Source organism: Seriola lalandi, unplaced genomic scaffold (assembly GCF_002814215.2).
Source record: "Seriola lalandi dorsalis isolate HSWRI2012SDOR001 ecotype SW California unplaced genomic scaffold, Sedor1 jcf7180002054682, whole genome shotgun sequence".
Taxonomy (NCBI): domain Eukaryota; kingdom Metazoa; phylum Chordata; class Actinopteri; order Carangiformes; family Carangidae; genus Seriola; species Seriola lalandi.
In genome coordinates this window covers 1,099,438-1,126,573 of record NW_019525235.1, presented here as the reverse complement: position 1 = coordinate 1,126,573, position 27,136 = coordinate 1,099,438, and the positions used below count along the sequence as shown (strand labels likewise).

Below are 27,136 nucleotides of genomic sequence, written 5' to 3'. Positions count from 1 at the left end.
ACAGCTTCAAGTATCTGTGTCATCAAATTAAGATACTAAAATGCCAGGAGAATGTGATTTTAATGAATTACTCCTGTGCACCTGAGGTGCTAGTTTATGGCATATGATGATTTGATGGTCGCTCATAAATTTGGTTCTGTTTTACAAGTTTGCTTTTGAGAGTAACTTTTCTGAGTTTTGTCAACCTGTATTTATGTGCAGGTTTTACAGTTAACTCACTGTAACAGTGACCGAGTCAAGACCCTCTCACAGGGTCACTGGATCATCTGTATGTAACTTATGCTGTACCAGATTCAAAGCATCTAATATGTCTGCATGCTCCTGATGCTTTCAGACATTTGTCTCACGTGAATCAGTTCCAGCAGCAGGGATAGCAGAGCAGACCGCCTCAGTGACTTATGAGCCAGCTGGGTTTTCCTTTGAGTTAATTGAAAATTGCATGACACTGATTTAAATGAAGCAGTACTCTGTAATAACAGTTTTCTTTTCCTTGTCTGACATGTGATTGAGTTACAAAGGGGAATGCATTTGCAACAGGTGCCTCTAACACAGTGCAGGCATGAGGGCCTCCATGTCCACCCTCAGTAACCTCCCTCTGCCCCTGAGCCCTAAGCCTGCCAGGGAAACCTGATTCCAGTTCAGACACTGGCACACTCTGCTGCTGCAGCCCTCGGAGTCTCCACTGGTGTGCAACCCTGAGAGCTTCAGAGATGTCCTAGTGAAGGCAGTGAGTGAGCATGCTGTGTATTATAAACGGCTATTAGTGTGTTTAGACCATCATTTAAAATTAGCCTTTTATATTGTAAAGCTTTTTGGTCTGAAAGTACACTGAAAATAATCTTTTTTTCTTCCTTTTTTTTTTCAATATATCTAAGACTCATGTTTGAACTCGGTGGGTCACACATGCAATGACAACAAGTTTTATTTGTACAGTTACAAATGTGTTGTGCAATTAAAATAACTTCAAAGAATTTAAAGAATTGCAAGTATGAAATAGATGTCATATGAGTAATATTAGTGAAGAGTCTTTAGGCGGAACATTATATTTGGCACATCACCGGCGTTTAAACAATTGTATTTCATTCATGACTATTTACAAATTAAATATTGGGTGTGACTTTTTTGATCAGGGGGCAAGGCTTCGAGGTTTTCAGCCAATCAGCAGTGCCTACTCCTGAACTTTTGCTTCTTGGATCATGTTAATACATCTTGGGGTGTGGCTTTGCCTTGCTGAATTCTGAGCCAGGATACATTAACTCTTACAAGGCCAAAATAAACTTAACTGTAGTCCTTAAATAGTACTTAAATGAACTTTGTGCCCATAATGACAACAGATAGTTATGAATGTTATGCACTGTATATAATATAACATTTTGTCTTTGTCCTCTGCAAAAATATTCTTTTTTAAGAACAACAATTAGCATTGTGTGCATGTGTGCCTATAATAGCCTGTAACTAGTGAGAATCGGAAGAGAAACTAGAGTTCCCTGTTATTTTCTGTTTGCCCTGACAAAACAAGACACATGAGATACGGTGGAGGCAGACTCATAGAGACATCAGTGAGCAAGAATTCACCTGTTGTGTCTCCAGCCAACATGAAGACCGCTGCCTCAGTGTGAAAGGTCAGAAGGGTAATTTCTTTTTTTATGCCACCTAAAGCTGCTGTAAGGGCTGGTGAAGGTTTATAAAGCCTAGACTCTTTCCTGATTAACTAACTAATATGTGAGTGTTCTTTCAGTAGTGCATAAATAGTAATGCTGTGTTGTCCCTATTATGTCACTACAGGTTGCCATAGACCTGGTGCAGGCCTCTTCGTGGTCTTTTCTCTCTTACACATACACTCACAGGTTTTTCTTTCTCCATCTCTTTCTACTTTCTTCATCCCTTTTAGTACTGAAAACCTCCACTTTCCGATGTCTATAATGAAGTTGCTGCCTGTCCCGGTTATTTACCTGCTGGATGTATTAAAAAATGGATGAGGGCTCCAAACATGGCAGCCATTTTTTTTTTTTTTTTTCAATTAAAGTTAGTCATCCAGTGCATATGCTTAAGTCTTCTCCCACCTCCTAGTAAGGGCACATTTAATGTAAACATGTTAATGTCTCTCTGTGGTTAAAATGCTCAACTTCTAGCTAATATTAAAGGCAAGAAAGTTTTATCTTTAATGACATTAATATGTTTTTTAGAGTTTGACCCCATTTTCTGCAAGTTTGTAAGTTCCCTTTTCACTGTAGTCCTTGTCACTGCTAACTCTGTAGTCTTGTGCTGCTTACTCATTGAACAGTATTTTATCACCAGCAGCTTTTCTTCAGCTGCCAAAAATAAGCTTAACTGGGAGGGTGTGACATATAGGGGCTTTACAACAGTGACTGACTGATAAATCAATTGGTCCAATGTTAGCTTCTGCATCAGTTTCAGCATATTTGTCTGCTGATAAATAACAACAACAATTTGAATCAGCTTCCCAGAGAACAACACAGCCAAGCTCTAGTCTTTAAAAAATACAACGGTTGTTCGATTATATATGGTTTTGGGAAATTAAGTGATTGAAACAGAGTTCCCACAGACCAATGGGCAAATCATCAATAAGGAGCTGTGCGTGGTTAGCGTGGTGGAAGACCTTGATGTTTACCTTGATTTCGAGCAATGCACAGTGGGTACACGCACCAGCCATAATGACATAAACATAAAATGTTTGGGGGAACAAACAGTTGTTTGCGTAGACTGTCGCGAGAGACATGTAGCGGTCTTAATTTTGTTCATTTGAATGCATGAACAAGCTGGAACATTTAATTCATTGGATTCTTGGTGCTTTTTTGCATATATATTTAACCTAATCATTCAGATTGTGATATTTCAAAAAGTAGTTTTGTGCCATACACACAAGCTAAAATTACTTTATTATTAATTCCTCATTTAAAAGTAACTGTGACTATAGTGACCTTTTCATACCTACCAGGTATTGTAATTGGGGTATCCTCACAATACCCCAGTAATGCCACTGGGACATACTGTCCTGTCATGAGGTCAGTGGGTTAAAGCTGTGACCAGTGTAAATTCTTCCACTACAGGTGAGTCAGTGCATCTTATGTAATTGCCACCTTTGTTTTTTTAAAAGAGGACGGACTGATGACCTATGTTCCTGCCTTATTTTTACTCTTCATAATTCACAAGAAATTTGGACAGTGTCCATGTCCTCCAAAATTTTCCAACTGATGCTTTTTCTTCAATGTCCCCATAAAAAAAAATTATTTAAAAGAAGTAAAAGAACTTTGACTTTTGTGGGGAAATGAAAAAAACACACGCCCATACTTGAAAGTTTCTCTGTTGCTGTTTTTTCCGGCTCAGATCTGCCACATCCTACATGTAGCATGGATGTAAATAAGTTTTAGTAACTTTAACTTAAAAGCGAGAGGTGGGTGTTTCGCCTTTAAGAGTTAAGAAACTTGAAACCTTGTTTGCGCAACAATCAGTGCAGCTCACAGCCGCCAAAGTGTCTAGACTAGCACATGATGATAGTCAGCCAATGGCTCCACCGCTCTCCTCGGGGGCCCCGTGTGTGTGTGTGTGTGTATGTGTGTGTGCGTATGTGTGAGGAAGAGGGGGGCGGGGGGGGGGGAAGAGAAACTGAGAAAGAAAGAGATCTGGGCTGCAGTTTGGTTTAGATCTGAGTGGAGAAGCAGGAGCGCGATTCAGCCCCGGATTGATCCTCCTCATGTAGTTTCAGCTGGCATGGATATTTTGCTGGGATTGTTAAAAGAAGTGCACATACATCTCAAGAAGACGACAAGGATCCTGACTTCTAGTGCATTTCCTTGGGATTAAATCTCCTCGAAGTACCTCATGCTCTACGTGCCGGTGTAGAAAGTAGATCTGAGGTTGTTAAAAGTCCAGAACTGTTTGAGGCTGCCAGTTGCCGTCTTGGGTTGAAGGCTGCTGGTTTTGGATTATGTTACTAAGATTATCATGTTATGTTATTATGCATTCTGCTTTTTGTATTCGTTCGTAACAAACATATAAACAGTCCATTCCCCGGCGGTCTCGGTTAAGTCACAGTTTGACCCGCTTGGTTATTTACAGTGTAATCGGTTAAATGAATGTATTTTGATCGGAATGCTGCAGTGCATGTATTGCGCGGTTTTGTTGTTGTAGATGCAACAAAATAGCCTTCAGTCTAATGTTGCGGTTTTGCCACCAGTGCTCGTCAGTTGGCTGTGCATGCATTGCACGGCATTTCACAGACATTAATGTTTTGCAACGACCATAAAAGTATCTGTAATATTCGGATATCCGTACAAGAATAAAACCCCCTTATAGATTTTCAAGTTGTCGTATGTTCAGGACGAAACGCTCAGGTCTTGTGCGGCGACTCTGGAGAAGCCGTTTGATCCCAGATAAAGAAGGGGAAGATGGAAATGGCAACAGTAGTGAGGGCTGTAGGGACGATCTGTTCGGCAACAACCCAGAGAAAATTCCCAAAACGGAGCTCAGACCGATGACCCCTAGCGGGTCTCTTGTAGGGGACATTGGGGGTGTGTGCACCCGGAGCCCCGTGGAGAGCAGCGGCTTGGGGGTCACGACGGACCAAGATGGGGGTGCGGTGTGCGTCCAGGAGCAGGGGAGCCCCCGCTCCATACAGGACAGCGAATGCAGGACAGTGACTTGCTGCTTATTTAAAGACCGGGACCACTCCGAGCTTAGGGGTCCAGAGATGGCTCAGGGTACCAGGGATCCAGGGTCGTGTCACTTCGTGCTGAGGAACCTTGGACCACGGGATAGCGGCTCTCCTGAGCCGCAGGAGGCGATGCCACGCACGGTGTTAGAGCAAGAACTCAAATCAGCCACATACTCTCTTTTAAAAAGGCTAAAGGAAAAGGCGCTGGATACCTTACTAGAAGCAGTGGAGTCCAGAGGAGGGATGCCGAGCGACTGTGTTATGATTTCCCGGACAGAGCTGAGGTTGTGCGGTCATATGGCATCCCCACAGCTGCTTGTGTGTAAACTGTACCGCTGGTCCGACCTCCAGCACACGGCCCAGCTCAAACCGCTCTGTGAGTGTAAGAGTTTTGGGGCCATGGACAGTCCGACAGTATGCTGCAACCCTTATCACTACAGCCGGCTCTGTGGGCCAGGTAAGAGCATCTACCAGGACACAACAAATCTGCCTGTAGCACCTTACAGGTCAACCTAGATGCTATTTTGGGATAAAATTACCAGGTAGTCCATTAACAGATAACCATAAGGCTTCTGAGTCTACACTTTCTTGCCTTTGCACCACAAGCTTTCTCTAACTTTCTTTGCAGATACCATCATTACTTATTTAAAAAAAAAAAACCATGTTCCATAAATGTACAAGTAAATCATGCAGATACAACTCAACCATTAGGCTCATTTGGTCCATTTGCATTTCACATTTTGCTAAATTATTATAATAACAACTGAAAAGGTCATCTTAATAGTTACATGGCAGAAATCATGTTTTCAGGACTGTAAAACTGTAGGGCCTTGAAATATGCTCAGACAATCCTTCCCTAACACTCTGCTTTATTTATCTAGTATTGTTTGGCTTACTTTCATACACAGAGATAGAGAATGGCAGGTCGTTTGATTAGATAGTTAATGATTATTCAAGCCATCCTTATGACAAGGTGAACAATAACAATATCACTATAAGCAAGGGATATGAGCAGAGTTTGATTTGATGAAACAAATGTGAGACAGACTCCCTTTTAAGGAGGCTTGGAGTTATTCTATACCTTGAGTTCTTACGTTTAGTATATTTGAAAGTACCAAAATGCATGGAAGATTATAATATGCCAGTTTGATAGGTTTGTCACTTCTCAAAATTTTAGGTACCTACAGTATTGTATTTGGACAGTTTGATGCTGTAGTAGAGAATCACTCAGTGGCCTGCAACATCTTTATATCTCTAATGAAGGAGTTTGTTTGTTTGTGCTGTTGTCTTTAAGCTCTTCTAGGTTTAAGTCTTGAATGAATTCCCTAATAACATACAGTACGTGAAATCTTATATGTGTCTGAATATGTCAGTGCCTTCAGTGTGATTGTCAATACAGCTGTTCTTACCTCTCTTTCTTTCAGGGTAATTGCCAGTGTATGACATGTATATGATTGTATAGACACACACTGAGGTTTGGACTTGGCTCCATGTCAGTTTAGTTGGTGTTGTGGTGGAGGAATGAGCTTTATTTCCACAATCAATGAGCTATCTATGGCAGAACCTCCCTGACCTACATTAAACAGATTAAATTTTGGCAGGGGACAGGCCTGTGATTTGGCACACCTTAAACTCTGGGCCACTCGACCCCACTGACCTGATGACAACGCGTGGTATCATGTGTAAAGATGCAAGCGTCAGTATTTCTGTTTTCTCACTGGCACAGGAGGTGGATTTTCCATAACATCCATGTTTACTAGAGCCAGCTGGCTGTGACAAGCTCTTCAAAGTCATATGTGCAACAATATCAGAATTCGTAGCACGCAAATGTTGGACACTGACGTGGATTTGGCCTTCATGTCCTACCATACAGTCCAACCTGATCAGTTGTGATTTTTATAGAGCTCCAAGGTTGCATGGTGTTTGCTGGTTTGAATAGACTGTGTTAGATACAAAGAGTATTTAATTTGTTCCCCCTGCTGAACTGGATGTCAGGTTATGGCCGTGTGTGTTTCTTTCCACTAAAACTAGCAAGATGAATTGTAAGAGGAGGGAGAGGGGCACATACCCCTTATTGGGACTAAGGCTCGTAGTACACATAGCTCACATGCGCTCATGCGTGGCCCGATAGAGCTGGTATTTCTTTCATGCTATTCAAGAAGGGGGGCTTTGAATCAAGACTTTAACCACTGGTTTTTTTATATTGCTTGCAAATGGAGAAGTAGGAAATATTGAATTATATAAGAATGATGTTCAATTCATGAAATAGATTTTAATGGAAAACATTTTACTCCTTTGTAAAACAAACTCAAAACATGCCTGAAAAGAATAGCGTTAAGAATTTTTCAACTGTAATTCAATCTGATTGTTTGATTGTAGAGTAATTTCAAAGTCCAGGTATCAGTTTTATATAAGACTTTTTAAAGAATAAAACAATCTGTAATGTTTGACAGAGAGCTTGGATTGAAGCGGACAAAAACTTTTTGCTTTTATTTTGCCAGGCATTATACTTTTCGAATGAGATCAGTTTCAAGTTGCGCTTTAAAAGCCCTTTTGTGCTAAGGAGGTCCCCTCATGCTATTTAGGTGAAGGAGTGGTGATAATATACAGTTTGCATACTGCTGGCGCCAGACTGACTAGCTGTGTATCTGAGTGACTGAGTTCAGATCCTGGCAATTACTGCCGCCACTCTTAAAGGACCCGCTCCTATTATGCTTTTCTCCTTCCCCTTTTCCCCTGTAGGCGAGGTCATAGTGTGCTCACAAAGTTTTCTTTCCTTTGTGCTTTCCTTCTTGTGCAAGTTATTCTCTTCATTTCTCTTCTTTTTATGAGATAAAATTAAGGCCTTTGAACACAATGAAGTTAAAAAGCAGAGATTTACTCAGATTTATTAAACTACTAGCTAAAATTTATGGTTAGTCTGTGGTTGTAGTAATGACTGCTTCGGTTAAATAATATGTCCTTAAATAACAGCAACAAATGTGCAGTTTTCTGTTGGCTTTATTAGCTTCTTTAACTAGCTTTTGAACAAAATGATTAGATTTTGTAGTGCAGACACAAAGCCTAAGAGTTAAGACTTAGCCTGCTGTCTCCTCTGAAATGGATCTGATGTGAGCTGTGTATTGAAGCTTCTTTTTTGGCTTGAATTTAGTTGTGTTGGCATCTTTCTTATTGCCTTTATCAAAGACCTTTGACGATAACCTCATTCAGAATCTAATGTTTTAAACAATGCTTGGTTAAGTTTGTATTACTGTAATATGAAACCGATACACTGGGGTCTTTATATGTACAAAGTACATGGGGTCAACAGTATAAGTACAGGATTTGTTCTGTGAGTTAATTACAGTTAACCAACATTTACACCAGTGTCCAAGTGTATCCAATCAGGATTTTATATGATTTTATTTTAATAATACATAACTGACTTATGATGGGGAACTTAAAGCATTTATATCTGGGCCTAAGTTTTGCCCTTCTTTCTAACCTTTATTAGGTTGTTGACATGACTGCTTTGTGTTACAGAGTCACCCCCACCTCCTTATTCGAGGCTTTCCCCTAATGAAGAACACAAGCCACTGGGTAAGTGACAAACACACAGATAAACTCTTTGGCACCTGAAGCATGCATTCTATTTCATCCTCAGTTATTGATCTTCATCTGAATCTTGCTATAAATATTTGATTCACAGTGTTATGACTTGTAGTCAATAAGTTGCCGAACTGTAATTAGTTGATTCTTATCTTTTTTTTATGATCATAATTAAATTGCAAATGGCATCTTCAGTCTTTTGTTTAGGATCTGTTGTAACAGAAAGAAACAGGCATAAAGCAATGTGGAGAATTTTAATGGATGTAATTGGGCACAGTTACTGGCAAACTGCATGGGTAGCTTTTGGATGAGACCTAGGCCAGCATGTGGCATAATGTCAGCATGCCAGCCAGAGCCAGTGTGGGTAGTATGGTGTGGGTAGTATGTTCTGTGGGCTGCTGGGACTCTGGAGCCTGGCTGCTAGCTGGGGCTGCAAGCCTGAGTACAGCTGAGGTTTCTGGCGGCATTTGGGGGGGATGTCATCAGGTAAAGCCTGTTAGTGAAGTTGCCAGGTTATCCCCTATTGGATGAAGCCAAAACATGGTGTTAATCGTTTTCAGTTTGATATGAAACAAAAATAATTTTAATGTTGAAATGAAGAGAGGCAACCGTTGTAGAACAGATCAGTAGAGACGTTACTATACTATGTAAATGAGGGGCTAATTTCTGCTTTATTCCCCACAGATCTGTCAGACTCCACATTGTCTTACACTGAAACTGAGGCAGCCAGCTCACCAAACATCACACCAGGGGAATTCTCAGGTGGGTGTGTTTATCCAACTGTCGTCAGACTCCAAATAAGGAGTTTGTTTCCGAAATGCTTTACACCAATTTTACAAATTAATGATTACCAAATGTTTATCATCCCAGTGGAGCCCGTCTGTAAATGCTTTAGTAATTTCTCCAACAAGGAGTTCAGTTTCTCAGAGGACTTTGAAGTTGATTTGTCTTTCTGTTGTGCTGTACATTTTGTAACAGTAGGAGGCATTTATTTTTTGTTGGCATAGTGGCACACTGTATAGTTTCAGATGCTCAAATGCTGTGTGCAGCAGATGTGGGGTTTGACATACAGTACATTGAAGTGAGTACTGGCTCTAATCATTGAATGACGTGTATCGGATGCTAAATTTCAACTTTAATTGACTTGATTTTGGATATATCTATGAGCAGCTGTTTAAGTAGTAGTGCTGATATAATGGTACATCAACTAGCTTGAATGAAGAGTAACTGTATCGGTAAAGATAATTTATACATGGATTAGGGGTTTTTCTTTTTCCTTGAATTATTTTTAAAAGTGGTAGTTTGAGTAATAAATCAGAAAACAGATGTTAGTTTCTGAACAAGTATTCGCACGTACATATAGCTTTACATTAGAACAATGCAATCTATGAATCACTGTTTTATCACTATAATAATCATAAAGCTTTCATGACTCTCATGTTGAGTGTCCAGTGGCCCGTTTTGTTCTGGCTATGAAATTGTTCAAATAAGACAGGAGAGTGTACTTAAATAACAGTTCAGAGTTTTCCTCCTGCATAGCTGTTGAGTGTATCTGGATGAATACGCAAACTTATGAAAGTAATTTCATTTTGATGTTGTACTTTATTCCTTCTCATTAAGGGCCATTACGAACAGTTCAAGCTCTTAAAGATAAAGGTTTCATTGTAAGCGGTGCAGAGGTTCAGCGGGGCGTGTGCATTGGCCACAGAGCCGGCCTCCCCTCCTCTGTTTTTCTTTCAGAAATATTTGAGTGGGATCAAACTGTAATAAGATCCAAGCTCGCTCAGAAACACACAAGCACACATAGTTGTGCACATGCATGTGCACAGACACTCACGCGTACAACTCTATCTAGCCTGGCTGTAAGTGGGCTGCAGGGAGGGGTGGGTTCAGGGAAATGGAGTTGCTCCTGTGAATGGGGCCACACCAGAGGAAGTGAGCAGAAACAGTCCTATCCTCTGATTTGAAATGAAACACTCCTTTCTCATGGCATAGAGTAAGCATGCCTCCCCCTTCATGCTAGGACCACAGCCAGCATGCACAGTATCATGTGGACGGGGAGTCAGAGCCCTCGTTCTGGGGCTTGCTCTTAGAGGTTCTGCCATGGCTCAGAGTCATAGACACTGAGCAGTTGACATGGCTACCTGGCAGTGAAGTATTCAGTCAGCAAGGGCCCCCTCCTCCCACTGTCACCACCTCAGCATGGCCCGGCGACACTCCCTGAGTCAACAAATGAGGGGCTTGTCAGAGCCCGCACCACAATTCCTCAGAGACTGTGGTGAGGAGGGAGGATCTAGACATGCTAGGCTTTGGTTTCTTCCAACTGTGTTGCTGCTTGTACAGGCCAGTCCAGATCACTCTGCATTGGCTGTGACACACTCACCAACGTGGAATTGAGAAAGAGAATGACCAGTGTTCTACAGGGTGGTAGTTTTTCATGCTGTGAGCTAATTTGTGTAGTCAGTATGTCTCTGATCATGTTGCATTTGGACTATATGATGGTTCTTTGATTTTAAAATACATAAGAGAGGCCACGTTGAGTAAAACAAACCATTAGCATCTCGTCATACAGATTCTCCACCAAGTATTTGACCTAGTTTGACCAAGCATATTCCATCATAAAACCAAGAGCCTGAAGGCTTCCTCATAAAGCCTGCTTAGTTCTGCTTAAACATACAGGCCTGTTATGCATATTGTCAAGTTATCCTGTGCTGACAGTGTTGCTGACCTGGAGATGACTTTTCTTGTGAATCCCCCTTCAGCACGGATAGAGAGAGTGTCTGTGTGTAACTGGAGTTGTATGGGATCCAGACTCCACCCCTCACGCAGGAACAAGTAAACCTCTTAAAAGCAGGTCTGGGGGGCACTGGTAGGGTGGGTTGGGTGGAGTCAAATAATCAACTACAGTCTGCAGCCCAGGGCTACAGAAATACACGCTGAGCATTCTTCTGCACCTCACAATGGCAGAGAAACTGATCAGAACTGGTTCGTTTGGTAGGCAAGCTTGTTCTACCACCTCAGCCAATATTGAGAAAATATATATTTTCAGCGAAATTTGAAAAGTAGTTCTCATCTTGCTTTAGATTATGTAGCGCCATGTTAATATAGGATATGTCTTCAAATCAATATGTCTTCAAATCAATGCACTTCATGTTCTTAAGTTAATGTTGGAGTTACATTTAAGAGCAGATGCATTTCTCTGGCTGACTCTTGCAGTCGTTTAACATGCTAAAAATGTTCTTACTCATGCATTCTTAAAAAGCTTCCCCATGTGCACATTATTGTATTAATGTCTTAGTGTAATACTCAAACCTTCAGTTACTGTGCCGTCATAGACATTTGGACCATTCCCAATGGTTTATTTAAACATGTCCGTGTCACAGACAGCCACACCAGGGGCACTGTGTGATGTCTGTTTATGTCATGAGTGAGCCCAGCTTTTGGAGTCTATGTATACGTAGTATACCTTAGTGCTGTGTGTGTGAGGGAATGTGCCTTTGCTGCCGCTGTCCTCCTAGTCTGTCCGCACACCTGTTTCCTCACAGCCTGGGCCTTGTCGTGTGGGCATCAGAGTGATGCGCTTTGAAGCAGGTCTCATTGCTTCCTGAATGACTGTCTGAGGGGGTGTTTTCCCCCTACACATTGACTTCATTATTTCAGTCACATTGTCTCTGACATTGGGGACTCTTCTTCATTATATTGTTGCTTTGGCCAGCTCTTGCTCAGAACGTGAGGAGGCATGCCAAGATGTTTTTGCTTTGCTACTTAAGGATTTCAGTCATTGTGCATATGGTCTAAATGTCACTTTGTGCAGTGATTACCATGTTAACAGTATTTAGATACGATGAATGATGCAAGTCTTTCCTCTTTGCCTGGTTTAGAGCATTGTAAGATCATGGCTCCAGTCTGCCTACATTCTTCAGTCAGAGGTTGTGTCCTCAATCAACCCGGTGGAATTTGTCAGCATAACACTGTGTGTATACGCTCATGTTGGTGTGAGTTGAGATCACCGGTGTGAATGGAGGGGCTCCCTCAGATTTGCTGGGTCAAGTGACCAGAGGACATGCAGAGTGACCTGAGTCACTGTCTTTTTTTTATTTTCCTTTTTCCTTTCCCTTCCGGAAAACGTAGGAAAGTTGGACTGGAGGAGTGGAAAGATTGAAAGCTGCTAGACGTGGATTACACAGAGTGCTGTAGCGCTTACTGGAGGGAAGAGGGCATCAGCAGGTAGTCAGGGTTCCCACACAGTAATCATACAGCGCTCTCCTCCGTCTGCCGGCTTGTCTCTGGAGGGAGGGCCAGTGCTTGTCTCTCTGGATGTCTCGTCTGCAGACATTGTGTCAGGTCCATTCTCTGGTATTGACTAATTCTTCCAGGCAGAACAAGGCAGTTAGTAGATAGATAGGAAGGACCTCATGTGAGTCACACAACAAATTGCTCAAGAAAATGACAGTTTACAACACCCCAGTGCTGGGACCAAAAAAACGCATGTGTAAAGCTTTAGTTTATATATTTCTAAGTCTATATTTCTTCCTTAGGGTCCTCATCTAAGTCCAGATGCATACATTAAACTGTGCAGTCAATAGTAATCACAACCTGCCTGTCTGTGTCAGGAAGAGGCCGGCATCAAACTGTTCCCTCGATTTTTGTCAGAGACAGTTAAAATGCATGGAATAATTAGACAGTCTAATCAAGGCATGTGATGTTTCTCTTGATCAAAGCAGATTAGACTGGACCCATACTTGTTGATCTGACTTTGAAGACATGTGATTCCACTTCTGCTAGGAACAAATGAAATAGCATATCTACTGTACTCAAGATTTAGGATTGATTGCACCTCTAATTTGCTTTGAAATGTCTCGTTATGTGTTTCTGTATTAGATCATCTATTCAGTTTGTTGCAGGGGCCTCAGTATTTTGTGGATGGCTCTTTGAAGTTTTGGTCTGTTTTTTTCTCTCCTGAGCATAAGTGTGATGCTGAGTGACATAATGTACATGGCATCATTGGTGACCAAATTTATTTATAGCTGCTCAGGAACCATCATATTCAGCTGAATACTAATAATTATCGTCCTGCACCGCTATCCTTTGTGCATCACTTTGTAATGTAGTGTGCTGAGTATATAAAGTATCTCCTTCCTGCTGTGGAGGCATCTAACTTTCTTGATGTTAGCAGCTGTATTGTGATTCTGCAGTGTGCAGACAAGGGGTATGGTCTGATAGAGTGACAACTGCATCAGCATGTTAGCAATGTCCCCCTCCCCACCTAGAGGCATGATCCCCCTCCTCCGCCCCACAGACCCTAGAGTGATGCAGCCTGGGCTCATCTCCCCCTACAGCCTGGCACATGGCCTCAGGTTTCCACCGCAGCCCTGAGCCTTCCCAGCGCCTGGCCGCCCACACTCCCTCAGGAGCCCCAATGCTCCAGGATACGGGATGTGGAAATAATGTGACTCGAGTGCTTCCACCCTGCCTCCCGAAATCAGGTTTTGCGGATTGTTTATTTGAGGGGAAGGAGGCCTCAGACAAACATCCTGTTTTAAAAAGCTGCCTGGGTTTTGTAGCAGTGTAGGGCGGTGAATTGCCCCTTTGACAGCGGGGGGAGACTGAGGAATGTTGAAGAGAAGGCCAGCATCTCGGGGGACGTGAGGGGGCTCTCCTCACCCGTTTGTCATGTCCAGTTTGCAGAGTCCATTTTAAGCTGGGGGCGGAGGGTTGTAGCTATACATCCTGAAGGGTCTTGTGCTCTGTTCTCTCTGTATTGGTGTAGGGCCTGTACCCACAGTCCTCATCTCAAGTATCCGTTCCTGTCCTGGGAGGCTGGCTTCCATTTCCCCTTACGTAACACACATACACATACACAAAAAAGAGCCATTGATAAGAGCGATAAGGCCATTTTTCATTTTCCCTTTCTCAGCATTGTTAGACTGTGTGGTGTCAGAAATCCATTTTCAAGTTTTTCTGGGAGGGGTTATGGCATCCTCAGTAGAGTCCTCCACAATCTATGTGACCTATTGAGTCATTAATAATAGCGTTTGTGTGTGTGCTTGCATGGGAGGGTGTGTATGTGTTTGTATGTCTGTGATTGTTTTTTATATTAGTGAAGTCTAGTTTGCTTCCCTTCTGTGTTCAGTGAGATGCTTTGGCCATTAGATTAGGGTCTTTTACTTTTTCTTCTCAAGCTTTTTTGAGTTTTGTGAAGGCCTCAAGATGTGAGCCAAGTCAAGATTTACAGCATTTACAAAAAGCTTTACTGTAGGTTTGTAGTTGAGAAGTCTCCATAATGTGGACCGTCTGTGTCAAGCAGCGGAAATGTGGATCTGAAGTAAGCACTTTTTATCATCTGAAATTGTCACGTAGACAGAGAGGAGGGAATGTGATTGTCATTGTGTTAAGATTTTTTTTACACTGAATTTGTCTTTAAGAGTCAATTTACAGTCAGAACTAGTAACACAGGTCTTGGATGCGGTGAGGTAATGTGACCTCTACGTGCAGAGTGAAAGCCATGCTAATCTAAAGCAGTCCTTGGAGAGGCCTGAAACCCCTTACATGTCAACAGAAACTAACCTGCTGAGTTTAGTATTTATCTGTGTCCGCTTGGCAAGCCACTGTGGTGCCAGTGCTGCTGGGTGTTTGACTTAACTTGTGAAGGGTTCACAGATAAAGATTAATCTACAGCCTCATACATGACTATGAGTCTAAGCTCACAGTGCTGTGCTTGTCATTTGAATTTACACAGTGTACTGTGCTCACTGAGGATAAAGTGGACTGTGTTTCCTTTTCAGGGCTTGCCACACAGATAGAAAATACAGTCAGTAGAAATAACAGGAGGTGTGCTCAAGCTATAATTTTTGCCCCATATTCTACCTTAGCAAACAAAATGAGTGAGCTAATCTTGTCGTGTGCTCAGGGAGGGCTGCTGTTGCCATCTTCTCTCCCTTCACACCGCAGCGCAGCACCAGCCTCCACCAATGGCTCCATTCATTCAGCTCAGGGCACAGGGTTAGAGCAACAAATAAAGAGCGTGCAATGCCATTAAAAATGTATGGAATGTCCAACTGTTAGTTTAGTGTTTTAGTATGCCTCCTCTCAAGACTGGGAGGGGGAACAATACTCCATTTGAGCTCGCCACTGTAAATGTGCTAGCCTTGCATCGCCTGGCAAAGAGTAGTGAAGAAGGTGCCAGTTGTGGATGCTGTTTTTATTTTCTGACCATTTTACCCACAATTATAAATCCAGACATCGGCCTTGGCCAGCTATGATTTAGGCCTGCGGTTTGATTGCTGGCGAAAATAGATTTAAGATTTTTTTTTTTTTCCTTTCTCCCCAGAGGAGCATTGACAGTTGTGCCTGAACCTATGGCTGTCAGTATTTTTAAAACTCAGAATAGCCAGTGCATTCTTTGAGCCTCCAGAATGCTGCATGTGGATTAACTTGTAGGGGCCCATGTCATTGGACATCTCTACACAAGCCTTTTACAGCCACAGGGAAAGGATAGGAGCTCATTGTGGATGGGTGAACAGTAAACTCCCAGTGTATCGGAGCCTGGTGCATTTTCTCTTGCGTGTACACGTGTAAACTGAGAGACAGTGACTTGATTTTTTTCTCTGTCCTTATCTTGAACTCGATCTGCTGCAGCTATATCTTCATTCCACTCTCTTGTCCTAACACGGGGCCAAGTACGATAGACATAATTTGGAGCCTTTGATCCTTCTCCCAGAAGATGAAGCCTTTTAAAACTGAGCAGAGAACCTTTATTTTGAATGATGGTCCAGCAAAACGCCCCTGATAATGTATTGTTTACAGTGGCTTGGCTCACTGTTCAGTTTTTTTTTTTTTTCCCTGAGCATGTACATGTATGTCCTCAGGTTCTACACAAGTACAACTTGACAAAACAAATTATACTGTTGGACCAGGTTTTTGCAAGTAGTAATTACAAGTTGTAAACATGCTTATGTGAAAATTCTCATTGATTATGTTCACCAGGGAAAATTATATTTACTTTTGCAATGTGTGTTTTATTTATCTTTTATTTGTGTGTATTTCTGAAGTCTTGGCTGTGTGGCTCAATACGTGCAGTCAGGCTGTCGCATTTCAGGGTACGGTTTAGATTAGAGGTCTGGCTGTAGCTTCCCCCTCTTCCCCTCTCTGTGACTGCCAGCACATAATTTACTTAATGAAATCCTGCCATTCCCTTTAGCTTCAAGATTTTTTGCAGATGTTGACAGGGAAGGACTTTGTGAATTATTGGAAATGTTCACTCCTGCATTTTTAATGAATGTCTTGCTTGTTGTGAACGGGCTGACTTGTCGGAGATGAGGGAAACAGTTGTCTTTGTTTGGGGAGCTGGTGTCTGGATGCCCGCGGTGGAGCAGTGTGGGTTACAGCCCAGCAAGTGTTGTGATTGAAACAGAAACTCTGGTGCCACATTATCCTGACAGAACACATTCTGCTCACAGACTCTGATCCACTGGGCCGATCAATAGGAAACCATTGTTTGAACGGCAGCTCTGTCCATCATAGCTGCTTCACCTCCCAGCCCGGTGGAAACTAAATACCTGCCTTTCGCCTTAAATTAGTCAGACTAATATAACTTGTAATAATAGAGTTCCTTGTTATTGTTCATTTGAAACCAAGCCTTCAACATAGCTTGAATATATATGCTAGCTAAAGTCAGTTTCCTCTCTTGCTGTATGGTCTTGCTTTTCCCAGAGGACAAGTGTGTCAACTCTGAAGAAAAGTGTGAATTAAAGAGAAGAATAGTTTAAAGTTTGGATGTAAAAGTTTTAGACCACACAGCCAACACTTCCTCTCACATGTCCTGTGATTTTGTGAGACTATACTCCAAACAAGACTCCTAGAGGACGAGAAAGTAAGCAACCTTCTTGCTGCCCCCCCACCCCCCATAGTCCTAACCAGAGTAGGAAGTTAGGAGGCACAGCGAGAGGAGGAGGGGGGAGTTCAGGAATGCGCAGGGTCTCCTCTACTCAAACGCTCCAGCCTACTTGGCTCGAACCTCCCTCGCACACGCACAAACAAACACACTCGCGCACACACACACAAACAGATAGGTTGTATGAGGAGGTGAAAGGGCACAGCCACCCAGCAGGATGTTCACTGACTGTTTTGCTTTCAGTGCTCTTGCAGACTCCGCTGGCTTTTAACGCTGCCTGTAGATATGACATCCACAAACATCCCCCACAGTTTTCACTGAGCTTTTACATGCCCTAAGGACTCTCGTAAGGCCTTACTTGCATCACCGCCATCACTTGCACTCTGTGTGTCTGACACATTGCAGAGCTTCGGAGGAAACTTGGAGGAAATGAGCAGCACATTCTCTTCCCCTGACAGAAAAAAATAGAGCCTTTTCCCTCAAACCAGTGGCCTCTTACTCATGCACCCAGACGGCTCCTCCGTATTAGCCTGCTTAGCTTCCTGTGCTTTTTACACCCTCTGTTGTTTATTGATTTAATTTATGGATTCTGTTATCTGCTATCAAGGGTACAGCACTTTTCCTCCCTCATGGGGTCATCCCAAAACAGAAACGGAGGGAAAGTGGAGAGGAAGTGGATGACAATGTAAAGCATTCCCATTGTGACCAGCCAGGCTTGGTGACTGGATTCAGTTTCTCTGGCTCCCACAGTGTTTTCTCCGAGCACATATCTCTCTCCCTCTCTTTCTATCTTCCTCTCTCTATCTCTTGCTCTCTTTCTCTCAGCAGAGAAAGGCCAGACCTCAGGGAAAAAAATCCATAGACATATAAGAGCAGCTCCAGTTAGCGTGTCTGTCTGATAAAGCCGACTTTGATGGCAGCGATAGCCCAGACGCCAGCCTAAATGTGGCCTGCTCAGGGGTTACAGTCAGCCTGTAGGAACCTTTGTCTACAGAATTAAAGCCATACCATACTCTGAAAAGGAGGGGGGAGGTTTTTGCTTCACTTCCACTTTGTTGTTTTAGTTGTAAAAGAAAGTTAAATCTAACAAATTATAGGACGGGGTCAGAGGAATGCTCAAACCACAGTGTACACATTCACACACTCCTCATACCCCACTCCCCACCACCAGCCCCCCAGCCTATCAGTTCATTGGTAGAGTCTAATAGCTGGAGGGGAATCTAATCCTTGGCACAGGATGAGAGACTGCTGCTCCCCCTCCTCTCCTTGCTGCTCTCCTCCCCTCGAAAGCGCTGCTTAAAGGGACTGGCAACAGTGTTTTTCTTTTTTTTTTTTTTTTTTCTTCTTTCCTCCTTAGCAAAGTTTTGGAGGAATGAGTTCATCTCTGCTCCCCGCTCTGGATTAGGAGAGATGAAGTATAATGGAGGTGGCCCCGGAGCTTGGTGGGGAGATGTTAGCACGGAGGGGAAGCTGTTGTTTGTCTGCCTGTCCCTGACACTCGGCCTCCCATTCATCTCACTCCAAGGCTGCGGAGCTGTGTTTACCCCGGGGCAGCTCTTTTCTGCTTCTCCCTCTGCCCTTTTTTCCCCCCTCGTTTTCATGCTGTCTTTAAAAGCATTACTGGATGATCATCAAGGATTGCCATTGAAACTTTCAAGCCCCCATTTTTGTGTACTTAGTAGTAATTATCCAGACTCGCCCTTGAGTGCTAGGAACTTGTAGAAGGGCGATCTGCTTTCTTCCATATGTAAACCTGTGGAAGAGGCTTGGGCAAGTCGTACTGAACATAGACATATTTAATGGCACATTATAGAGGAAAAAACTATTCTATAGCTGTATATCAGTTTTTACTGCTTGTTTTGCCTGTGTTAATCACAGCAGCCTCTACTATCTTCTGTTAGAAGTAAATTTACTCAAGTACTGTACTTAGGTGCAAATTTGAGGTACTTTAGCTTTACTTGAGTGTTTCCATTTCAGTCTATTTTTTACTTCTGCTCTACTGCAACGCACTTTATACTTTTCACTACATTGAGTTGACAGCTTTAGTTACTCTACAGATAAAGATTTTACATACAAAACGCATGAAGACCTTATAAGATACGATGCACTGTTTTTGATTAAATCCAACAATATATACAATTAGCTGCAACATAGTAAAAAGCTACTGATACATTCATTCATCAGTAATAATAATCCAATGATACCATAGTGCAACATTCAAATTTCTCTGAATCATGTAGTAGTGTAGAGTCATGATTTACTTGTGTACATTTTAATTTCAGGGTATTTCCTTTTAAAGGAGTGTTTTTATGTTACAATATGGCCACTTTTACTTAAGTAAAAGATCTGAATCATTGATTATCTTCATGCGTCCACATGCAGAGTAATTATTTACGTTAAACCTGGACCACTTGTAGCTGACATTTCAATCCTTTTTGCAGACGCTGCAGCTTGTGTCACTGTTTGCTTTCTGAGTTCCAGTGAGATGATATAAGTCTGTGTTTGTTGTCGGATCTGATGTCCTGCATTTGATACTCTGAATTCCTCCAATCAGACAGGCCACAGGGAAACTGAAAAATCAACATTTTCACATGGTTTCCATGGAGCTTGTGCCTTGTTATGGAAATCAAACTCTGCACACCAAATGCTTTCTGCTGTTGAAGTTGTGTTCGTTAAATATCTCTGTTTACTGTGTGATTGTACAAAGACACGTAGTACGTGCAGATACAGGCGTCCAACGCAACTTTTGATTGACTAAAATGTGTGTGTGTGTGCTTGTTAGATTCTGAATGTTGTAATCTGTTTACTTATTTCATGACGCTCAAAGGAAGTCAAACAGAGACTATCCTAATCATATTGCTAGAACACTAGTAGTTGCTTTATTCTGCATATTTCCTGCTGGCCACGGAAACTTGAAGAGCTTGAATAGCTTCCACAGATCTATGTATCTCCACTTTTTTGATGCTAGTACTGTTAGATTGGTTATGTATGACGTTAGAGTTGATTAACTCCTTCATGTGCTCAGATCATTGCCTCTGGCTGCAGGAAGAGGAAGTGGAGCAGCCATATTGTGCCTGCATCCATTGACTCTGAGACTGACACTAAGAGAAGAGGCTTTTGAGAATAAAATAACAATAATAACATGCGCTACTATTCTAATGGGTAAACTGAGCTGTTAAAAGGTGGCAGGGTTAAATGGATGCAGAGCACCAGTAATTGCTCCCAGCCCATCATGGCTCCGCCCTGAACAGACCCTCTGAAAGCCCAACATGGAGTCAAAGAGAGTTGGGTGTCTCTGCTGTGGTCAGAAGGAGGGAGACATACTCTCTCCCTTCATTGCCTCATGTCTGCCTTTTAGGTTTGGTCTGAGCCCTGGCCCAACCTGTCTGTGCATCAGTATCTGGTCATATACTAATAATTAAACCTGGCTTCATACTCTCTTACATCAATTTGGTAAAGCTACATAAAAATTTACAGAACATCTAAACATGGCTTAAGAAACAAGGCTTCCCTAAAAAACATAAAGACTGAGCACTTGAAGAAGGGCGAGCAGAGGCCAGCTTGAGCTCTGGAGTGGAGGCCCTAGTCGCTGTGGGTGATATTGTCCAAACAGTCTGACTGATTGGTGATAGCTCTGCTTGGTTAGATAGATCCTAATGAGTTCTTCTGTCAGAGCACTCACCTCAGCGCCCCCACCTAGCCAAAACATACAAGTTCACGGCAAAAACACAAACATGCTGGCTGATTTTCTTCCCCATCCAAACTGTGTGCGTACAGACACACGTAGACGCATAACACAGCAGAGCGACAGGAAAAGGCCTGGCTCATGGTGTGCTCATTGTCTTCCCTCAGGCTCAGGCTTAACATTAGATACATTTCTAACCTTTGTCCTGCTGATTCCTCTTCCTGGTCCTCGCAGTCTTACTGGGTATGTGTGAAAACTAGATACTATTGACTAAATTGTTTTTACTTTATTCTTTCCATCTAAAAAAGAGGAGACAGTAGCCATTTGGTCTTTTGTGTTTGTGTGCACAGTTTCAAAGTGAGTTTACCTTGATGTGTGGGCTCCATTTGATTTGAGACAATAGAGGGCCATAAACAAGTTGGGGCTGAATTCTTTGTGTGGCCGAGCCACACTGCAGTAAAAGCTGAGCTCAGAGTGGAGGAGCTGGAGTGTGGAATTCACTAATGGCACATGCATGTTGGGGCCCCTGAAGAGAGGGGGTCATTTCAGCCATCAGTGTGTGCGCAAACACACAGAGAGTCTGTCTGCAGCTTCCCCCCACCCCCACTCACTCACTCACTCACTCACTCACTCTTCCTCCCCCTCCACAACACAGAGAGCCTTGAACCAGCAGGCGTTTGTCTGTGCAGGTCTGGTCAACGTTTTTGCTAATCTTTGTATAAACTTTACTAGTGTGGGTCACTCAGCAGAAAGGTTTAGTTGGGTGGGAGGTGAGTGAGGCATTTTGTTGCTGTGTGGATCTGTGATGCTCCACCTTAAAGGCGTTTGTTAATGGGGCGGGCGGTCATTAAGCCCTGAGAGCAGAGAGACTGAAAGGAATGGGGCCACAGGCCCAGGCTTTAAATCCTCTGTGCCAATAGACTCTCTGAAGCAAAATAATGGCATCACTCTGTGTGTGAGTTAATGGGAGCTGATAGCATGAAGGCTGGGGGGTCAGCGGGTCACGGGCTTGTGCTAAGTTGTCAGGGAGCTGAATGCCGTCCCTGGGCCCACAGCAGGGGGAAGAGCTGGGTGGAGGGGGAGGGAGACCCCCTGCCTGGCCCTCTCCCATCACCCCCACTCTTGTGGAATGTGAGGAAGATGAGGGATAAGGAGAAAGAGGCACCCTCATTCTCCAGGAGGAAGAGGTGAAGAGACGGATGTGAGATCATGAAACTCTGTGTTTTTTCTTCCTCATCCGCCAGCCTCTCTCCACTCCTCATACCACAGATTTTATGAGCAATATAAATGTATGACAGCTATGAGCAGTGTCGACTGTAGCAGCTCTGAAAGCAGTCAGCAGTGCTGTGTCTGTTCAGTATGGTGAAGATAGAAGTCTACCTAGGGAGCAGTAACTCACTTTGGAGTGCTGGGGGCTGTCACTGAGAAGAGTTCACAGACTGCAGCCATGAAAACTGAATTAACAAGCTGATTTACTGGACAGAGATGTTTAGGAATGAGATGCCAACTTTGTCCCACTGTAAAAGGAAAAAAGTGTTTTGTCTTGAGCATGGTTTATTAAAATGTGCACTGACAAAATGCCAAGTTTTTTTTTACCAAAGGTTGTAAGCACATTTTCAGTCTAGCCTCAGCATACTACTGCAAATACTTATTTGCCAGTTTTCAGTGGAAATATTGAGTGTTATCCTGAATTCATTTTAGTAAACATGATCTGTTTTGAAAGTGCATGTGTGAGCAACAGAGACAGGCGCTGTGCTGGGTGGTCAGTGTTTAATCATTGTAGTGCCCTCTTGAGGCAGAGCAGGGAAGTGCAGGTCCTCAGCTAGACTGACCTCACTACACCCTCCAACCCAAGGATATGTATAGTTGCCCACGTGCGTGCGTGCGTGCGTGTTAGACGGATGTGCGTACAGTCATATTTATACAAGGCTTAGATTTCAATACAGTGCCTCCCTCAGTATTTATAGTGTGGCCATCTGCTCTGAACAATAAAAAGAGATAGTTAATCCCTTAAAACTCAAGGCTTCCTTTTTACTAGCCCTGTTTGCTTTTGTTTATGTTTTGTTTAATGACTGTCTCTCTCTCTCTCTGTGTCTCTCTAGATGCCAGTATGTCGCCTGATGCCCCTAAGCAGAGCCACTGGTGTAATGTGGCGTACTGGGAGCACCGCACACGTGTGGGACGCCTCTACACAGTGTACGAGCACTCCGTCAGCATCTTCTATGATCTACCTCAGGGCACGGGCTTCTGCCTGGGCCAGCTCAACCTGGAACACCGCAGCAGCACCGTTCAGCGCACACGAGGCAAAATTGGCTACGGCATCCTCCTCAGCAAAGAGCCTGACGGCGTTTGGGCGTATAACCGTAGTGAGCACCCAATATTTGTCAACTCCCCTACTCTGGACATGCCTAACAGCAGAACTCTGGTGGTGCGAAAGGTGATGCCAGGCTACTCCATCAAGGTGTTTGACTATGAGCGTTCGTGCCTCCTGAGGCACACCACAGAGGCTGACCTCCTGGACGGACCCTATGACCCAAACAGTGTGCGCATCAGCTTTGCTAAGGGCTGGGGCCCCTGCTACTCAAGACAGTTCATCACCTCCTGCCCCTGTTGGCTGGAGATCCTCCTCAACAACCATAGATAACACAGACGGACCCCACAAACTATCCCAAATATCATCTACCTAGATTTAATATAAAGTTTTATATATTATATGAAATATATATTATACTTGTAAATACGGAGTCATTTTTACAATGTAATTATTTATGTATGGTGCAATGTGTATATGGACAAGAGGAAAAAAAAACGGAAAATGCACTTTGGCTTATATATATTATATATATAAATATATATAAAGATAAAGAATCTTTCAATACCAACTTGAGAAATTATACAGCAAAATTAGGATGAGCCTGGATTTGGTGTATAGTTTTCATATACTATTAATATCCAGACAAAAAGCTAACACCATTCACACATTGATAATAAAGTATTCGCATAATAATTCTCTTTGTTTGGTCTGTATCATTAGCTCTTGGTTTATTACACATTCAACATTTCACTCTAGTTTATTTTCATGGTGTCTTAACGCTTGTATTGATATCATTAAGACACCAGTATATTGAACTTTGCCTGTTGTAATTTGTCTAAAACAAATCTCAGTACACCACCATGTGTTATACTGAAATAAGGTACACGCTCTTGAGTGGCATTTGACATTTAGGCCAAGGGTTGGTATCCTCTTTTCCCACGGAGCGTGGGAGCAGAGGATATAAAGTTCAGAGCTGAACTTGTCCTCAACATGAACTGAAGTTTGCCAGGCAGAAAATGATCAGAGCTGTCACTTCACTGTTTATTCAAAATGGTTGTTGTGATATCTGCACTAGTTGTTGGTATAGAGGAGTTAAGTAAAAGGCACAAGCAGATAATGATGTTTATCTTTCAGTAATATCTAAAGTATCAAGCTAGATTTTAAGACGAGCTGATCCACATGTCCTTGAGGTCCTAAGGAGCCCCAGTAATGAGGACCGAGGGGAGATGGTGTAGGAGAGGACAGTGTAGGAGGAAAGGATGAAACCACTCCAGCTCAGCAGTTAGGACATCCTTCCAAAGGTGTTCCTACTTCAGCACATCATCGTTGGCTCGTGGTCGCTGGTCTCAGGCCTCCGCAGCCAGCATGTCTCACAATGGACGTTGTTATAACTGACCAGGGATGCGGCACCCTGAAACCGGCACAGTGATACTGGAATGTATGCAGAGAAACCAAGAAGTTTTACAAGCCTACTGGAATCTTAAAAACTACAGCCAAGGTGGATGTGGTTTAGCTGGCTTCCTTCATAATTGCTGGTGTTGGGTTGTCAGATTGGCGGTGGTGGTAGTGAGGAGGGGGGGCAGAGGCCTCTGCCAACATTCAGCAATAGAGGCATTCAGTAACACACTGATTCTGGTTTAATGAGCGCCGAAGTGTGCAGTTACAAGGATGTGCGTTTTTAAAAGTGGGCTCTCTGAGACATCAAAACTGCTGGATGAGCTTTTTGTGAGAAATCTGTGAACAGCGTGTTTCAAGCAGAGAGACAATGAGAAGCAGTTCTTTTTTTTTTATGACAGGTTGTCATATTTTTCTGTTGAAAATTCTACTTTCCTATCGGCCGTGCTGCTGAGTGCAGCGTCTCTGTCCTTCCCCTCCTCCATGAAGGCTCAGACAGCCTCCTCCAGGCCTGCTGTCTGTCTGGAGCCAAGACTGTGTAGAGTTCAAACAGCAGAGAGGAGTGGTTCCACTCCGCCTCTGTCTCTGCCTCCGCTCTCTTCCCTGCAACTGGGGGCCATTATCCTGCTCATTTGTGTCTCTGTTATGGGAAAAGGGCCCACATCACCACTGGAGAGGAACTGGCAGACAATTATATTGGGTGGCGAGGAGCTAAGACACATAGTGGGCAGATTACACAAGCCACCACAGAGGGTATGAGAGGGGGCCTAATTAGACAGGTCTGGGGAGAGGCCAAGCGACAATACACATCTACTGAAGCTGCATCTCTGGGAAGGCGCCTGCTCTGCTGCGCTCCAGAGCTGGAATAGTTGTGGCAGGAGGACTGTAACTCTGGGCAAGATGGAGGAGGGAAGGGAAAAGCCTTGTAAGCAGCCTTGTGTGCTCCATGAGCTCAGGAATGGTATTGATTAGCAAGCTGCAACCCTCAATCATTTTCTGGAGAAGTCTCTTGTCGCTCTCGGCCCCAAAAAACCGAGCCGCCATTTTGTTCCACTGTTTATGTTACACCGAGCTGTAGTTGCAGCGCTGCATTGATTAGAAACGGATGTTAGAGAGAAAACAACATAGTAGGTACTTTTTTTTTTTTTTTGTAACACATACATGAAGCACACTCTGCTACATGTGGATATATCTGCATTTGTGTTCATGTGCACATATGAGTCTGTGTGCAGACAACTGCTTTTTAAAGCACAGAGTTTCGAAACCCTGTTATTATGGCTTCTGTCCTGCCAAAGCCTCATTACATTCCTTAGACTGTAGATTCTTGTCTGTAAGCTTCTCCTAAGGCCTGGTTCTCAGTGTTCACAGTTGGCATCAAAGGATCGAGGCCTGATAACTACAATCAAGTCACTAAATTCATCTGCTCCCTTTAAACAAAAGGTGAGCACACCTGCAAAAACATCCCTCGGTTAAATGTGAGAATAACTATAAAATCAACAGAAATAATCTCTTGTTGTTCTCATGAGAGATTAGAGTTAAAACAAACACAAAACCAAGTGGTGAAGAGTTAGTAGGTCATTTGAGCCAGACAGATGTGGAACTACCGCAGCCCGCTACTACTCACTCCATTTGATGACCCCGTCCTGCACATCTGGCCCCAGTAAAAACACAGTGAAGTAATAGCACCTTTTGAAATGCAGAGAGATTACACAGAGCGCCTGAAACACTTCCTCCTTGCTCTCGCTCTCTCTCTCTTTCTCTCTCTCTTTCTCTCTCTCTCTCATGAACGCCGGCCCACGGAAGTCTTCTCACCTTGGTTGAGGGTGTTAATTACGGCTCCTCGCAGCTGCCATGCTCGCCACTTACTGGGCGTGCTGACGCATGCCAGTGCACAGGGGATCCACGCTCTCAGAGGGGATTATGGGCCGGCACGCAGGGCAAGCTGGGAAAGGGAGACTTTTCCTTTTGGGTGTTTTTCCACCTTCATAGACTGAATCTAAGACAGCAGATGAGAAGTGATGTGACTGATGTGTCTTGGCTTTGGTGTGGGTTGCACATGTCTTTGTATGCACAGGTGTCCGTTGCGTCTCTACGTTGATCACGAGCAGTTTTGAATACGTTTCTACTGCTAAGTTTTGCTTCCAGAATGACATATTTGTTTTGCATCTCCCTGATGACAAACCATGATTCTGCTACTGTGCTGCAGGCCTCTAACCGAGCCTGGAACAGACCATTGAGTAAGCATTTAGGTGGTTTTTCAGAAGCCAAAAGCAGCCCGGTCCTGATGCTCCTCTGCAGATCCCACCCTCCCTTCGGTAATTACAGGGTGCACAGGGGCCTCTCTGACGTACGAAAAGGATTTATTTTAGTGAGTTTCCACAGAGGTTAAAAGAATGCCACAGTGTGAGAGCACACACACGTACACACACACGTACACACACACACACACACACACACACACACACACACCCTTAGGCTCAATCCTGACAGCATTTATCAACAGCCCATTCCTGCCTCCCCCTGTCTAACTCCTATCATAAGAACACAGTGGTGCACATCTTCGGTACATTAAAGATGTTTTGGGAA

The 27,136-nt window shown here is 43.3% G+C and overlaps 1 protein-coding gene across 1 annotated transcript; it reads left to right on the top strand.

The window, feature by feature from the left end:
* The first annotated feature begins 3,646 nt into the window (after nt 1–3,646).
* Nucleotides 3,647–23,848, top strand: smad6b (SMAD family member 6b). Its single transcript, XM_023422578.2, has 4 exons — nt 3,647–5,132; nt 8,198–8,254; nt 8,948–9,025; nt 22,944–23,848. Exons 1-4 carry the CDS (start codon nt 4,334–4,336, stop codon nt 23,483–23,485), a joined length of 1,476 nt encoding a protein of 491 aa, XP_023278346.1. The 5' UTR covers nt 3,647–4,333; the 3' UTR covers nt 23,486–23,848.
* Nucleotides 23,849–27,136: the final 3,288 nt, after the last annotated feature.

What these genes read in the sequence shown, in the direction of transcription:
- smad6b (XM_023422578.2), top strand. Translation starts at nt 4,334, where the DNA reads ATGTTCAGGACGAAACGCTCAGGTCTTGTGCGGCGACTCTGGAGAAGC. An exon ending in TGAAGAACACAAGCCACTGG is followed by an intron (nt 8,255 to 8,947) that starts GTAAGTGACAAA and finishes TATTCCCCACAG; the next exon opens with ATCTGTCAGACTCCACATTG. An exon ending in CACACCAGGGGAATTCTCAG is followed by an intron (nt 9,026 to 22,943) that starts GTGGGTGTGTTT and finishes GTGTCTCTCTAG; the next exon opens with ATGCCAGTATGTCGCCTGAT.